The sequence below is a fragment of the Agelaius phoeniceus genome, chromosome 22 (assembly GCF_051311805.1).
Source record: "Agelaius phoeniceus isolate bAgePho1 chromosome 22, bAgePho1.hap1, whole genome shotgun sequence".
Classification (NCBI taxonomy): domain Eukaryota; kingdom Metazoa; phylum Chordata; class Aves; order Passeriformes; family Icteridae; genus Agelaius; species Agelaius phoeniceus.
The window spans coordinates 964,589-980,972 of record NC_135286.1 but is presented as its reverse complement, the minus strand read 5'-3'; the positions used below and the strand labels follow the sequence as shown (position 1 = coordinate 980,972).

At 57.3% G+C, this 16,384-nt stretch overlaps 1 protein-coding gene across 1 annotated transcript in view; it reads right to left on the bottom strand.

Annotated features, from left to right (window-relative positions):
- The window catches only part of RUNX3 (RUNX family transcription factor 3), a 34,890-nt gene extending 20,705 nt beyond the window's left edge, over positions 1-14,185 (bottom strand). Inside the window, exons 1-3 of the mRNA XM_054648269.2 lie at positions 13,692-14,185; positions 12,683-12,839; positions 8,297-8,401 (exon numbers count right to left, since the gene is read on the bottom strand). Of these exons, the coding sequence (XP_054504244.2) occupies positions 8,297-8,401; positions 12,683-12,839; positions 13,692-13,952 (523 nt within the window). The 5' untranslated portion in view covers positions 13,953-14,185. The remainder of the gene's footprint in view (positions 1-8,296; positions 8,402-12,682; positions 12,840-13,691) is intronic.
- Positions 14,186-16,384: the final 2,199 nt, after the last annotated feature.

Sequence of the window (16,384 nt, the reverse complement as noted above, 5' to 3'; positions counted from 1 at the left end):
GCTTTTCCCCTCAGAGAGCTGGAGCTGAGCCCTGCATTTGAATACTGATCCCCTGCATCCCAGGACTGAGCTCCAAGCTCCATCCCCAGAGCCTGGCTGGTGTTGTCCTGCTGGATATTTACTTTGGATAATAGCTGGATAATAGCTTTGCACTGCAGGAGGAGCCCCAGAGTGATGCAGAGCACCCTCATCCTCATCCTCCCTGCAACGCTGCTCCCCAAAGCCAGGGGAGCAGAGCTGACCATGGGGAAAGGGGTTCCCTGCTCCCACATCTGATTTGGAAAAGGGAACCTCCCAGCACAGAGGTTCCCATCCCACTGCCACCATCCCTGGAGGCTGGGAAGGCACCAGGGGCACTCCCTGCTCGCTGTGTCCCTCTCCTTCCTCACCTCCCTGCCCTGCTCCCACTACAGCAGAGACACTGGAAAGAGTAAGAGAAAATAATGCAAACTCATGTCTGAGCCCCTTCCGCTGCAGGAGGTGATTTCTGATTTATCTCTGCCTGCAGGACAGGTGACTGCGCTCCGGCAGCGGAACAGAAGGGTCGTAGGAACTCCATTTCATTTCACTCTGAGTCAAATCCTCTTCCTCCCTCTGCCACATCATTAAAGTGATTGGTTGCACTGATAAACCCTTTCGGGAGGGAGAAACAAGATGTGTCCTGCCTGACATCTGATGTGATCTTGTGGTTTTGGTTGATAGTTCTGGTCCTTGAGCTGTTGTCTTCCCTGAAACGAAACTTGCCTTTTAGCGCTGGCAATTTCTTTCCCCCTCTCTCCTTTCCAATCTGTGACTCTTTGAATCCTGCCCAAGGGAGCTGGGGCCACGCTGCATCAATGACCCTGCAAATCCTCCCTGCCAGCCTCCTGCACATCCCCTGCTCCCCCCAGGAATTACAGACAGGTAAACTGAGGCACGGGGCAAAATGCTGCTCCTTTGGGAAGGAGTGAAGCTCAGCAATGGCCTTGCTGCAATGCTCAGAAAAATTCTTTTTTTGGTGCCACCTGCATCCCATCCCAGCCCACTCATCCTCCTGCACGGCTCCCTTTGGATCCAGCAGGAATTTCTTTTGTTGTGTGTTTGAATTTGAGTTTCTTGTTTGTATTTGAATTTCTTTTGCTGTGTCTTTGAACAGCCCCTGGCACAACCCGACATCGAGCACCACCACCATCCTCCTGGAAAAAGCCTTCAATGCAACTTAACCCCCCCAACATCCCTCAGTGACCACCAGATCCCACCAGAAAACCTTTTTGATCAGTTTAGTCTCTCCCAAATTCGGGATCAATGCCCATTTCTCCGTTCTGAGTTATTTCCAAAGCCACCCCAGGGCCAGGTTTGCCTCTTCCACCCCAGCCGAGAACCATGCCCTGGGGTTTTCCCAAAGCTTTCAAAAGCAGGAGGTGTTGCAACCAATCCCAACAAAGATTCCTTTGTAGGACGCAAGCAAAAATAATTTCCCTGTTCTGACTCCCAGTATTGCTGCACTTAGAAAATATTGGAGGTTTTCAAGTGAAAAGATTTTGGAGTTGTTACGCAGCAGGCGATTGGAAAGGAGAGGTGGAATTTACTGCATGTGGTGAATAAAATAATTAGAGGAGTGCATTTACTGGAGCCCAGATAATTCCAGCTGCTCTGTAATTCCTTTTGAGGCTGGATTACAGCCTTGAGCTGCAGCACCAAAGGCCCTGGTGATGCAGACCCAGTGCTTGGAGCACTCTCAGGCAACTTTCATCCCTGCTCTGCTCTGCCCAGGCAATTCTCCGCTCCCTGGTGTCCCCTGGGACATCCCCAAGTCCCACTGAGATCCCCACTGGGGCTGGGAGTCTTGCACAGCCCCACCACAGAACCCAGGGCCAGGCTGGGTCTGTCCCTGAGGGGTTTTTGTCCACCCCGCTGCCAACACGGGGCATCCCAGAGGGGGAGAATTTCCCCTGGGATCAAAACATGTTAGAGATGGGAAAACAGGCAGGGAAATGTCCTGGGAGTCAGCACTGGTATCTGCAGAGGCTCCTGCAGGACCTGGGGTGCCCTAAGGATTCCCCAAGGGCTCCTGCAGGAATTGAGGAGCCCTGAGCCTCCCCAAGGGCTCCTGCAGGAATTGAGGAGCCCCAAGCCTCCCCCAAGGGCTCCTGCAGGAATTGAGGAGCCCTGAGCCTCCCCAAAGGCTCCTGCAGGAATTGAGGAGCCCCAAGCCTCCCCCAAGGGCTCCTGCAGGAATTGAGGAGCCCCAAGGCTCCCCCAAGGGCTCCTGAATGAACCAAAGCCCTTCCACTCCTCCAGCAGGGAGAAGCAGACACCCAGGAGCTGCTCAGGTTCCATCCCACAAAAGCAGAGGCTGGAGCAGGGCTGGGATCACCCCAATCTCTGAGCAGCACGCCCAGGGGATGTGTGAGGATATCTGGGATCACCCCAATCTCTGAGCAGCACGCCCAGGGGATGTGTGAGGATATCTGGGATCACCCCAAAATCTGAGCAGCACGCCCAGGGGATGTGTGAGGAAATCTGGGATCACCCCAATCTCTGAGCAGCACGCCCAGGGATGTGTGAGGATATCTGGGATCACCCCAAAATCTGAGCAGCACGCTGCAAGGGCACCCAGGGGATGTGTGAGGATATCTGGGATCACCCCAATCTCTGAGCAGAGCGCTGCAAGGGCACCCAGGGGATGTGTGAGGATATCCCAGGGGAGGCACCCAGCAGCAGCAGCAGCAATGCCACAGCTCCAGGAGGGGCACACGGAGCTTCCTCCGACGGCCTCAGCCCTGCCAGAGCTCAGGCAATAGGGAAGCCATAAAGGCCACTCAGGATTTCCTCCTCTTCCTCACCAGGGAAGGGGACAGGGCTCCACAAGTGGGAAATCAGCTTGTTTTAAGTACTGAGTATTAAATTAGAACATATTACAGCAATATGACATGGACAAATCGCTGTCCAGGAAGAGCTGAGGTCATTTATTTATTGAAATTATCTTTTTTTTTTCCTCCTATTTATTCCTTCTTTTTGCCATTTCCCTTTTTTTTTTTTTCCTTATTCCCAGACAATCTGGGAACTGTCTGTGTATTTATTTCTAGCTAAGGACAAGCAGGGGAATAAAACAAAGACCTCAATAATACCCAAAACTATCACCCCACGGGAGCACTTCAGCACCGGGTCTGCTTTTAATTACAGAAAACATCTCCAGCTCAAGTTTTACGCAGCCCCACGAGGGAGCCTTTTGGCCAAGATAAAGATCTGGAATTGGACAATACTGGCACAACCCACCCCTGTCCTGGGTCTCCACTCCAGCTTCTGAGAGGCACAAGACTCTCCAATAATTTATCCTCCAAGCACTTCCCAAATCTCTGAGGATGAATGTGCAGAAAGCACAGGATCTCTGGATCTCTGCCTCGAGGTCCCCAAATTGCCCATAGGAATACGGGAACAGGGGCTCATTTTTGCCCCTGCTCCTCTTTGGCTCCCATCCCAAGACCCCACTCCATCTTCCTCATCCTCAGCTATTTTAGGCTGACCCACACTCGTCTGCCACCCAGGACATCCCAATTTCCCTGTGTCCCTGGACTGGGAGTATTTTATTTCCCCATCTCCAGGTTCCTGGAGCTGCCATCCCAGAGAACACCATCCCAACCTTCCCACAGCGCTCCCAAACCAAGATTTCCCCTTCTCAGCCCATCTTTCTCACAGGATTTTTGCTTTTTTTACCTCATATTCAAGCCACGAGTTCAAAATGCATGGGGTGAGGGCAACCAGCACCGTGGGGACAGCAATGCCACAAACATCTGCACAGGAGGGACAAGAGGGTGCCACTCCCTGCACACCCCAATTCTGCACACCCCAAACCCCCCGTGTCTGCACACCCCAAAATCCTCATTTAATTTCTGCACACCCCAAACTCCCCATTTAATTTCTGCACACCCCAAACTCCTCAGATCTGTACACTCTAAAATCCTCATTTAATTTCTGCACACCCCAAACTGCTCAATTCTGCACATCTCAAACCCCACATTCCTGCACACCCCAAACCCCCCATTTCAGCACACCTCAAACTCCTCATTTAATTTCTGCACACCCCAAACTCCCCATTTAATTTCTGCACACCCCAAACCCCCATTTAATTTCAGCACACCCCAAACTCCCCATTTAATTTCTGCACACCCCAAACTCCTCAGATCTGCACACCCCAAACCCCCCATTCAATTTCTGCACACCCCAAACTCCCCATTTAATTTCAGCACACCCCAAACTCCCCATTTAATTTCAGCACACCCCAAACCCCCCATTTCCCAGCTCAGAGCACGGGGCTGTGAGCTCCCGTGGGAGGGAAACCCTCTCTCAGCTGAGCTCTCAGAAGTCTGAAAGCCGAAGAGCAGCGGCGGTTCCTGGAAACGCCTCGCTCGGGGGAGGTGAGAAGCTTTCCCACCCGCTGGCTACGTGACAGGGACAGGGGGACAGCCACAGCCTGGGGACAGCCACAGCCGGGGGCAAGGAGCCTTTCCGGGGGAGGGAAAAGCCACAGAGGGAACCTGGGGCTGGGCAGGATGGGCCCAGCAAGAAAAAACTGCAGGGACAAGGTGGGAGAGGGGATGTGAAGGGCTGCGGCCACAAGCCCCCTTGTCCTGTCCCCCCTTGTCCTGGGGACAGGTTTCTGTCACTTGCTGTGGTCACACCGAGCAGGGACACGACCAACAGCACCAAATCTCTGATGCACACCCCAACAATGAACAGGGCACCGACAGCCAGCACGTCCACAGGGCTGAGCAGGGAACAGGGGGGACACAGGGACCCACAAATCCTCCTGGTCCCCCTTCCCTCCCCAACAAGGACAGCAGCAACGGGGTGGGAGCCAGAAAGAAGGGATTAAATCCAAAAGGGATTTAGAAAGTGGGGAGAGAGGTTAAAAAGTGAATGGTAGCAAAATAAAAACGCCAGTCCAAGAGGGACGAAAAGGAATTTAAAAGGGGAAAAAAGACTTTGCCCAAGAGTTCTGGGCAGAAAGGGGCTGGAGCTGAGAGAGCTGGGAGGGAGAAAGGAAAAGTGAGAGCAGAGAAGGTGAGAGCCTTGGGAAGGAAAGGAAGGAAAAGGGAGGGGAAGGGGAAGGGAAGCAGGCAGCAGGTGGGTCTGAGGGGGCCCTGGGGATGCTCCCTTTTCCCCAGGAATGGACTGAACAGCCCCGTGCAGCTCCCAGCCCCTCAGCTCCCCAGCTTCTGCCTGCTGGGGATTATTTTGCAGCAGCTGTGGATGTGAGAGGGCTCTGCAGCCTGAACACAGGCCTGCAGAAAGAGGGGGGAAAGGAGGAAATTCCACAGGAAGTTCAAATATTTTATTACTTCCTGTTTGTACAAAGTATGTCAACACTTGGCACCCGCTGTGCTATTTGTTTAGAGCTAAGGTGCCAACTTGACAGAATGTCCTTTTTTTTTTCCTGTCCAGATCTAAGCCAGAAAGAGCTGGAGCAGGAGGAAAAGGAGCTCAGAGGGAGCAGGGCCTGAGGAGGAGATGCTGCAGGGAAGGCACCAGCGGTGCCAGCCCTGGGGATCCCTCGTGCCCCCCTGCCCTGGCAGGGCTCTGCCCCTCACCCTGCGCTCCCCAGCCTCCCCCCTGCTCTCGGGGCCCGGGGCTGGGCACAGCCTGAGTTGAAAGCCTCGCCCAAGGGCTCAGATAAAGCCATGGCCAGGGGTGGAAGATGAATGGGATGCCCAGAGGTGGGGCCCAGCCGCAGCCCTGGCCCCAGAGCCCACAGGGATGTTGGCTGCAGGGATCCTGCTGCAGCTGAGAAGGCGCTGCCCGGGCCTTTCCCAGGGTACCAAGACAAATGGCCAATTCTTTCCACATTAAGGATGGGTTTTGTCCTCTCCACCAGCCCCACATCAGCCTCCAGCCCTGGCCAGAGCTGATCCCCACACCAGGAGCCAGCACACACCATGGCCCATCTTTTGAAGCCAAGAAGGGGAAAAAATTCCATCTATTTTTATGTCCACACACATACACACACACACACATTAACATATATATGTTAAAAAGTGTATATAGTATGTACAAATATAAATAAAAATTGCAATTCCTGCTGGCAGCTCTCACCTCCCTCAGCCAAGCAAGGCAGAGCCTCAGTGTTTGGCCCCAGGTGGGGATCACCAGGGCTGTGCCAGCCCCAAATGCCAAAGCTGGCACTGCCAGGGTGCTGTGCCCGGGAGCCACCCAGTGGCAGGTGAACCAGGAAAAGCACCTCGGCTTTCCAGGATCATTTCACAGCTGCTGTTTCCACACCCAGGGTTTCTGCAGAGCAGGAAGGGGAGAAAGGTGTTTTTTCATTATTTTTTAGCAATTGTTGTCTTCATTCAAAAGTGTGGCAAGAAAGGAATTCTTTTAAAAATGTGGGTTTTTTTCCCATTGGAAATTTGTGAACCATGAGTTCAAGCACCAGGGTCAAACTGGGAGCCAAAACATGACCAATAAATCTATGATTCCCTGAAAAAAAATTCCAAAATAGCCACAATTTGGGTCTAAACCTTTTCTATCAGCAATTTATGGGTTGGGGGTGCAGGGATGGGGGAGAAATCAACCTCTGGGGCCCACACCAGGCAAGGGCACAAGCAGCAAATAAACCCCACACAGGTCTCCTCGAGGAGCCAACACTTCCAGCACAATTTGAGGTCCAGAAATCATCACAAAAATAAAAAGGAAAACCAAGAAAACGCTGTCCTTGCAGCAGGGAGGGCACCCCTCACCAGAGCCAGGACAAGCTGCTCCATTCCCTGATTGCCACGGCCTCCGTATCAGAAAACTGAAATGAGGGATGGGGAGCTCTGGGGTAAAATGCTGAAATTCAGGAGGAACAGGTGTGATTCACCTGGGTTTGGCTGTCAGGGAGGCCAAACCGAGCTCCAAGAGTAGCAACTATCTCACCTTGTATTATTATTTATGTATTCCTGATGGTGAGGATGATGATGATGATGATTATTATTATTAGAAAGGCGATCTGATGCAGCTGATAAGGGGCTGAGCCAGCAGTCAGGAGGGCTGGTTTCTATTCCTGACACTCCTGGCAGAGTTGTGAAATTCCCTGCCCAGCCCTGGGGCTGAGCCCCTGCACCCACCACAACCCACAGGTGTCCCACACCAGGGACCTGCCTGATGTTTCTGGCTTAAAAAAAAAAAAAAAACCCCACAACAGCAGCGTTGGATTTCCTGCATTCCAGCTTCTAAATCCATCCTCGACAGGCTCCAAAAGAAAATCAAGAAAGGGGGAAAATCCTCCAAAGCCCGATGCAAATAAAACGCCCTGGCCGAGGTAACGGCCTCCACCTGGCCTGACATCAAGGGGCACCGATGGCCCAGCGACAGCATCAACAGCAAATGTTTTTGGAGGCGTTTCTGAAGGATCAAACTGCTTCCCCCCACTGCGGGCACCTCAGCCTGACACGCAAAGGGAACAAACTCGGCTTTATAGTCCCGGGGTGGTGCTGAGCGGGCAGGAAGGCAAAGCCGGGGATGGAGCCCCCAGGGACGGGATCCCAGCAAACAGAGGGGGTCCCACAGGGCAAATCATCCTCGTGGCAGAGGAAACTCTGCGGGCAGCGGCTCCTGAGAGGGTCCCTGGGCTGCTGGAAGGCCGAGGGCAGCTCCGAGCAGCCCGACGCCGAAAGGCAGCCCGGGCAGGGCAGCTCCCGGAGCCTCCCCGAACCACGAGGCACCATCTGCCCCCGGGAGAGCCTCCCCAGCACAACAGAGACGCTTCTGCGGTCGCAGAGTCTCTCTGGTATCTCCAGGCTCAGCCCCCGGCCGCGGGCGCTGCCAGCCCCAGCCTTTGACAGCCCGAAAGCGAAACCACCGCGAAGCCGAGGGGAAGGAGCTCTGTGCCAGGGCAGACACCGCCTCGGCACCCAGGGAACCTGCGCCGTTTCTGCTTTAATCAGCCAGCAATCAGCCGCCGAGGCCGAGCACAGATCTCTGGTTTCATAACCGCCCCAGTCCCCCTGTGCAGAGCCAGGCTGGGCCCTTCGCGCTTTTGCCAGCGAAGCCCAAAGAGTTTTCCCAACATCCCAACCTGGAGCTGTGAAATTATCCCTCCAAGGTGGGTTAGGGAGCTACAAACCATCCCTCCGTGATGGGATGTGGAGCAGGAGGCCGGCAGGGAGGGACACACGGGAACACCTGAGCAGCCAACGGTGCCACCCCAACGCCGTCCCCGAGCTCCGTGCGCCAGCTCCGCACCCTGCGTCCCTCAGGCACGGAGAGCCCGGGCCCTGCACCCCCTCCCCACAGTTACCAGCGCTGCCAGACCCCAAACCAGCCCCTCACTTACTGCGGGGCTCCCGGGGTCCGTCCACGGTCACTTTGATGGCTCGGTGGTAGGTGGCCACTTGGGTGGGGTTGGTGAACACGGTGATGGTCAGGGTGAAGCTTTTCCCTAAGGAGGGTGGGGAGGGAGGGAAAACAAAAATAAACAGAAGTGAGGATCCCACATGGGTTCAGCTGCTGCGGGAGAGAGGGGCTGGGACAGGAATCCCGCACACATCATTGCATTTAACGAGCCGTGATTGCCCCGACACAGCGCCTGGCGGGGGCTGCGGCAGACGCAGCCCTGGAGCCGCACGGAGAAGTCACTCGTCCCCTGCCCTGGGCCCGTATCGGCCCCTCCATCCAGGGCAGCCCCCGGGGCTTTTCCCTCTCGGACGCTTCCCCTTTTCCGCGGTGACCCAGCCCTGGGTCGGCGCTGGGTGCGGGATCCCCTCCGGGACGCGCCCTTGGGATGGAGCTGGGATCACCCGCAGGGATCCAGGGCCCGGTCCCTGTGCTTGTTCCCACTCGGAGGGAGCCGTGCTCGGCCTCGGCCACGAGGGAACCCGCGGGAGGGCCAAAAACCGAGAACTGCAAAATGGGAACTGAACCCGGCCAGCTCCGGCCAGCAGACAGAGAACTCTGCAGGGACTGTCCCCTCTCGCAGCCCTGCCCAGAGAGCAGGAACCCGGGAAAGGGCTTGGGTACCCTCGAGGAGGGTTGCAGAGGTGCTTTTGAAGCACCAACCTGTCACCTTTTTGCAAACAAAAAAAAAAAAAAAAAAAAAAAAAAGGGATGAAGCATTGAAAATCTCTTGGGAGCCAAAGTTTGCAAGGAGAGCCCCCCTTGCCCCAGCAGAACAAGTTTCTACCTACAGCCTGAAATTGCCTTTACCATCACAGAAGGTGTCACCACCCTGACCCCAACCCCTCGCCCTGTGCTGGGCTCAGTGTCTGGCCCAGAGGAGGCTGTGGGAGAACAGAAACCCCCCAGGAAGGGCCTCAGCTCTGCCCCAGGCTCCCCAAATTCAGGAAACCCTCGGCTGGAGGGAGGAGGCTGCAGAAACCACTCGGACCCAGCCCCAGCAGCAATCGCTGCGGGACTGCCGAGGTACCAGAGGTGTGAACCCGGCAGGGTGTCAGGTACAAACCTCGCTGGGACGGGTTTCTGCTCCTCCAGCCTCTATTGCACAGATAAAAGCGGTAAGGAACCACCTCCTTTCCCTTTCCCCCTGAAGCAGTCAGGGGTTTTCAGATCCTGACCATCGTCTCTCTACGGGGTCGGACCTGAGAATATCCACAGCAAAACTAAGCAGGATTTATCCAGCTAGGAGGGAAAAAATGAATAAACCGGGGGAAAAAATGAAATTCTCTCCCCCAGAGAGCATCGTGGAATTATCCCAGGTGGGAGAGCTCCTCCAGGGAGCACGGCAAGGAGGGAATGCGGGTTCTACAGCCGACAGCGAGCACCAATCCCCGCCTCTACCCCGGCTTTCAAACCAGGAATGAGCAGCGCACAAACCTTCAGCTCATTTTCTGCACAGAGAGGAACGTTTGGGAGGGCAAAAGAAGCAGAATTATTGCGTTCTGAATCCCCGAGGATGCAGCCCCTGCTGCCAACCTGCAGCAACGGGGATGAGCCAGGATCCCAGGGGATCACGGCAAAAACAACCAGCACCGAGGGGTTGGGGGGAAAACCTTGGCAGAGCCAGAGCCCGGGGCGAGGAGGATGAGGAGCAATAATTTAGGGAATTTGAAGGAGCAAATATTTAGGGAATTTGAAGGGCTTCAAATTCCCTAAATAAATGCAGGCAGCATGTGGCAAAACCCGGCTGTGAGGCACAGAGCCCCAGAGCTGAGCCCGACACCTCCGTGCCCCTGTTTATACCGCATTAATAGTGATTGATTTGTTATTATTATTATTATTATTATTATTATTATTATTATTATAATCTTGAAGTTTTTATTCTCCACGTGAAACAACCTCCCTGCCCCGGAGTCCCTCGCTGCAGACACAAACCCAGCCCGGTTCTGCCTCTCTCAGAAACCTGCCCTGAACCGAAAATGATGATTCTGCCCCAGCATCACTTTTAGTCATTTCCCGCCTTCTCAGGAAGCCGGGCTGGGGTTTCTCATCCCCACCGAGCCCCGGCAGAGCGGACCCGGGGCTGGATCGCGGCTTTGGGAGCCCCGGCGGCTCCAGGGGATGCTCCGGGGGGAGATTCCAGCTGGGAGAGCAGGCGGGGATGCAGCGGGGATAATTTTCATTTTGTACAGCTCAACCTGAGTAAAAAAAAGTCTGATTTTCTTTTTTTCCCCATCTTTGTTTTGCACTTGGAGATTTGAATTTATTTTTGAGGGGGATTTAGGAGCGGCTCTTCCCAGCCCACAGCGCCGGGGAATAATCCCTGACATTTTTTTACTAAAAATACCCAAATGGGCCCGGTTCAAGTTGGTGTTTTCCCAAGGGGAGCCTGGCTTCTGCAGGCTCCTGCAGCTCGGGCACACGGCAGGGCTGGAGCGGGATCCGTGTTTACGGATCCACACGTCCTCGCTTCGGATTTACACAAACATTTGTACACACGCAGCGAAATATTCCACAGCGACTCCAAATTTCTGCCAGGATAAATGAAAGCAGCACCGGGCTTGTCTGGGATGGAGCCAAACGAGGCAGAGCGAGTGCGACACCCGGAATAAAAATTCAATAGGGGCGATTTTTCACAGCAAATTGCTCTGAAAGAAAAGAGCCCCGTGCCGGCAAAGCAGCGCCAGACACGGGGACTGAAATCCACCCTCGACACGGCGAGAAAACCCCACGGAGCCGCCCTCAGGGAGCCCCGGCGGGGCTGTTCCTCTCCGAATATGACAAAGCCTCACCCCACACGAATATGTAAAAAAAAAAAAAAATTAAAATAATTAACGCCCGAGTCCCGCCCGTTAGAGGCAGCGGAGGTGCCGCCACCGCTCTGCCCGGGGAAGGAGTTTATTCACCGAGGGCTTCATGAGACCCAACTCCTGCTAATTCCGAGCTTGAGAGTGCGGAGGAAGCAAGTTAATAATGAATTCAAGAGTCACGCTGAGATTGGGTTGCGTTCAGTTTGGAAATTTGTGCGAGGATGAAGAAAAAAAAAAAAAAGGAAAAAAGCCCAACCAGAAAGAAAAGAGCCTAAGAGAATAATTGATTACAGAAATGAAAGCTTAATTCATAAAAGAAAAACATTTTCCATCCATCAACCTGCAACCAGTTAAGTGGAGAGTTTTAAAGAAACTGCAACATGGAGAAGGAGCCAACAGGAAAAAGGAAATGTATGAAAGAATGTAAACTATTCAAGTTTCATAAAGAGGAACAAGTAAACAGTTATTACATGCAAATAATTCCTAACATCACTGCTTTTAATTAATGCGGAGAAGTCAAAATATATCTGACACTGTGTGTATACATTTGGAGCCTTAGAGAAAGCGCTGCCATATGGCCATTAAAATATCGAGTTCTGATTCGGGCTCAAACGCAGGACTGAGGGCTTCGATGTGCAGCGCCCATTGGTGATGGAATGCTGAAATTCTGTTTATACCCTCGGAAACGCAGGTACCGGGAGGGCGGGCAGGGCTCCGTGCTCAGCATTTCCAGGGGATTCATTTCGCTCTGCTCGGGTGGCACGGGCGGATTTGTTTGGAAAAGCCAAATTTTGCCCTCCTGCTTTTCCCTGCCACGGGCGGGGGGAAATGGAGCAAAATCCCCCCCGAGCAGCCGCAGCTCCCTCCCGTGCCAGCCCCGCAGGCCGAGCTCTGCGCTCTTATTTCACTTTAAACTCTCGATTTTCGCTATTTAAAGCCGAGCTGCCAGGTGGGGTTTGCTCACCCGCCTCTGCCTCCTGCGTGATGGGGGAAATTGGGGAAGGTTCGGGACGGGGCCGCCTTATTTGTGTTTAGATAGATTTACAGACATTTGGATATATTTATGTCTGTATTTTAAATTGTTTTTCATCTGCACTGCCCATTCCCGACACCTGGACAGAGAAGAAGCCCTGAGAGGAGCGAGGGAGAGCGGCCGGCGGGGCCGGGGCTGCTCCCGCATCCTTCCTGCATCCCTTTCATCCTCGGGAACCTCTCTGGGGCCGGGGGGCTTCTCCCGGCAACGAAGCCACGGTTGGAATAAAATATAATATAGAATAAAATAATAATAATAATAATAATAATAATAATAATAATAATAATAATAATAATAATAATAATAATAATAAAATTTAAAAATAAACTAACAAAATAAAATTTAAAAATAAAATAAAAAATACAAAACATAGTAATAAAATAATAAGAAAAGAGAGAAACATTCTTCTTTCCTTTTTCTTTTTTTTTCCCCCCCTTAAAAAACAACAAATAAAAAGGCCAACCATTTCCTGGCCGGTACCTACCCCTGCCGCTTCTCCCAACAAATCTGAGGTCGTTAAATCTCGCTACTTGGTTTTTCATCACGGCAGAGGCGTTGCGCAGCTCCGCCGAGTAATTCTCGTCGTTCCCCGCCATCACCGTGACCACGGTCCCATCGGGGACATCTCCGAGCGCTACGACCTAGGGCAGGGCCAGAGCATTTCAGGCTCCGATCGACCTCCACCGGAGCCAACCTGCGCCACGGTCCCCCCCTAAACCCGCGCAAAAAAAACCCCAAAGCAAAACCAAAAGCAGCCCGAGCCCCCGAGGGAGGCTGAGAAAATCGGAGGGGGAAGGGGAAAATGAGCTCGAAAAGGGTTAAAAGCAGACGGGGGGTCCGCGGGGAGGGGGTGAAGGGGGTCGGGCCACCCTCGGCCCCGTCGGAGGAGTCTGTGCGTTTATTTTATCGGATTCGGGACCAAAATCAAGCGGCGCCGAGCGCGGGGCGGCCGCGGGAAGCGGCGGCACCGGGGAAGGGCCCCAGCCCCTCCCGGGGAGCAGCGCCCGGGGCCGGGGTACCCGGTTTGAAGCCGCCCTCACCCCTGCGGGCTGCCGGGACCGCGCGGCCGCCCTGCCCCGCTCCCCGCGCTGCTCCCGGCTCGGTTTCGGCTTCCCCCGGCCGGCCCGGGGCTAACGGGGATGCCCAGGCCGGGGGTGCCCCGGGGAGCCCGGGCAGCGCAGCAGGCACCGGGGTTCAGCTCTTCGCTCGACTTTTCGCAGATTAGATCTCCCTTCCCTGCCTCGCTCTCCCTCTCCCAGAAGGTAATTAACCTCCATCTCATTAAACTTCAAAGTTGCCTGAAAGCTCCTAACTGTACGGAATATCTAAGATGCCGTGACCGCGGGGCAATGCGGAGACTTGATTAAAATAATAAACTGGGCTATTTGATTAAAAATAATAACCCGGGCTCCCTCGGCGGTGATGTCGGGAGCGATTTAAAGGGGAAAGGGCGAGTGGGTCGCAGCTCGGTCCCGTCGGGGCTCGGGACTCACCTTGAAGGCGACGGGCAGCGTCTTGTTGCACCTCCAGTGCGACGGCAGCACGGAGCACAAGAAGTTGGGGCTGTCGGTGCGCACCAGCTCGCCGGCGTGGTCGGCCAGGACATCCACGACGGAGCGCACCTCGGGCCGAGCGCGGGCGCCCGGCGCGGGGGCCCCCAGCGCCCCGCTGTTCTCGCCCATCTTACCGCAGGGGAAGGCCGTGGACGGGGGAGTGAAGCGCCTGCTGGTGCTCGGGTCTACGGGAATACGCATCACAACGGCGGGCGGCGGGGAGCCGGGCGGGACGGGCGGGCACCCGGCGGGGCTCGGTGGGCGGCGGCGGCGGCGGCCGAGCCCCGCGCTGCCTCGCTCCGTGCCGGCGGAGCGCCGTCCTCGGCGGGGCGGCGCTGGGGGAACGGCGGCGCGGGGGATCGGGGCCCGCGCGGCTCCGGGGCTCGCCGCCGGTGGCTGCGCTGCGCTCCGTGCCGAGTGCCGGTGCCGCTCCCGGTGCGAGCCCCGCTGCCGGCTCCCTGTGCCGGCTCCCCGTGCCGAGCCCGAGCCCCGCTGCCGGCCCCGCCGCGCCGCCCGGTACCGTATTTACTGCCGGCCCCGGCGGGGCGGGGCGGCCGTGACGGACGGGCCGCGCCGCCAATGGGAGCCCCGCGGCGGGCTCTGGCCCCGCCCATCGGTGCGCTCCCGCTGGGCGGAGGGCGTGGCTATGAACAAAGAGGCGTGGTTAGTCAATGAGCGGGTGGGGTTATGGACAAAGGGGCGTGGTCTATGCGGGACACGCCCCGGCGGGCGCACGTCGGGGCTCCGGTGGTTTCTGGCCGCCGCCGCCGCCGGGGAGGTTTTGGGGTGCGGTGGGGCCGGTTTGGGGCCGGAGCCGCGGCTGCGGACACAGCGCGGCCCCGCCGCCCCGAGCTCCCGCGGCCGCCGCCGCCCGCGCCCTCCCCGCGGTGGCGGGAGCGTGGCGGGGAGGAGGCGGCGGGGACCACCGGCACCACCGGCACTCGCGAACCTGGCGGGGGATTCGCGTCTCGGCTTGCGCTGAAAACCCCGACTCCCAAACCACCTCCTCCCGCCCTCCCCAAAATCGTGACCCGCCCCATCGCCGGCGGTCTCGGGGCGCCCGCAGCCCCCGCGGCCCCGGCAGCTCCCCCGGGACTGCGGCTGCGGGCAGCGCCGGCGGCTCCGGCCGGAATCCGTTGGCGAGAAAATTCGTGGCGAAGCCACCGGTTCTGCGGCAACAAACACAACGAAGGCGGCGGCTCCCCGAGCCCCGCGGGTGCCCCGAACCGCGGGGCGGGCGGGGGCAGAACCGGGGGAGAGGAGGAGAAGGTTGCTGTGCCCGCGCTGCCCCCGGGTGTTTCCCGGTGCCCGGCTCGGTCCTGCGGTGTTTGCAGACCGGCACTGTCCATCCGAGAGGAGCCGGCCGGGCGGCGGCGTTCCCGGCTCCGCGCTGCCCGATGTGGAACGCAAATTTCCTTAAAACAAGTGAAAATAAAGCCCAACACCAGAAAATCCTCCTTTCACTCTGTACCGAACCATTTTCCTCCGCGAGCCGCCGTGCCTCGAGGGGCGAGCCCGGGCCGGGTTTTGCAAGCCCCAGAGTCCCCGGTGCTCCTCCAGAAATAACAATAACAATAAATGCACATTATTTTTAACCGAGGAGCTCCCGTTGCACCGTGGCAACCACCGGGATCCGCCCCGGGACCGTCGAGCCCGCCAGCCCCGCGGCTCGGGCCGGCCCCCGCCGCTACCGGCGCTCAAATTCTGCCCTTTTTAGGTGAAAGCGGCCGCCGGTTCAGTTCTACTTTTCGCCCCCCGTTCGCCAGCGGGGGGAACCCGCACAACCCCCGGGGCGGGGCAGGGCTGCGGGCGGGGCCGGGGTTTGCCGGGGGTCGGGCACGGCCCGTCCCGGTCCCCCCGGTCCCCCCGGCGGGGCACGGAGCGGTGACCGCGGGGCGCTTGCGGGGCCGGGCTGCAGTTCCGCCGTGCGGCCGCGGGTTGGCACCGGGGCTCCGCCGGGGCGGGACGGGACGGGACGGGACGGGATGGGATGGGATGGGATGGGATGGGATGGGATGGGATGGGATGGGATGGGATGGGATGGGATGGGATGGGATGGGATGGGATGGGACGGACGGGCTGCTGACACCCCCGGGATGATGCTGACACCCCCGCACCGTCCCGCCACCTCCCGCCCTGCCCGCCCTGCTGCTTCTCTTGCCCCTTCCCGACCCCGGGGCTGCCCCGCCTCTGCCCCCGCCCCGCCCGGCCCTGGCGGTGTCACCTGTCCCCCCCCGGGGCCGCGGAGGGCACGGGAGCCCCGCTGGGGCTCTTTGGGGTGATGCGGGGCTGGGTCCCTGCAGGAGCGAGGCGCTCCCTGCCGCAGGACCGGTGGTTCCCTGCCTTCGCCGCTTTATCCGCGGCTGTGTCACAGCCCCGCCGTGCACACATTTCTCTGATCCCCGTTTTTCCTGTTTATTCCGGGTGCCACCTGTTGGCGCGGGCTCTGAAGGCATCACCGGATTCCTCCGAGCACCTCCCGAGCCGCTCCCAGCTGCAGCCCCAGGTGTGCTGGGTACCGCGTCCTGCTGCCCTCCCAAACCCCCCTCTCCCCGCGCTCTGCCCTCCCTCCCCGCCCCGCTCTCCCCTCGGGTGACGGGGTGCAGCCTCACCCCAAACCCACAGCAGGGCCC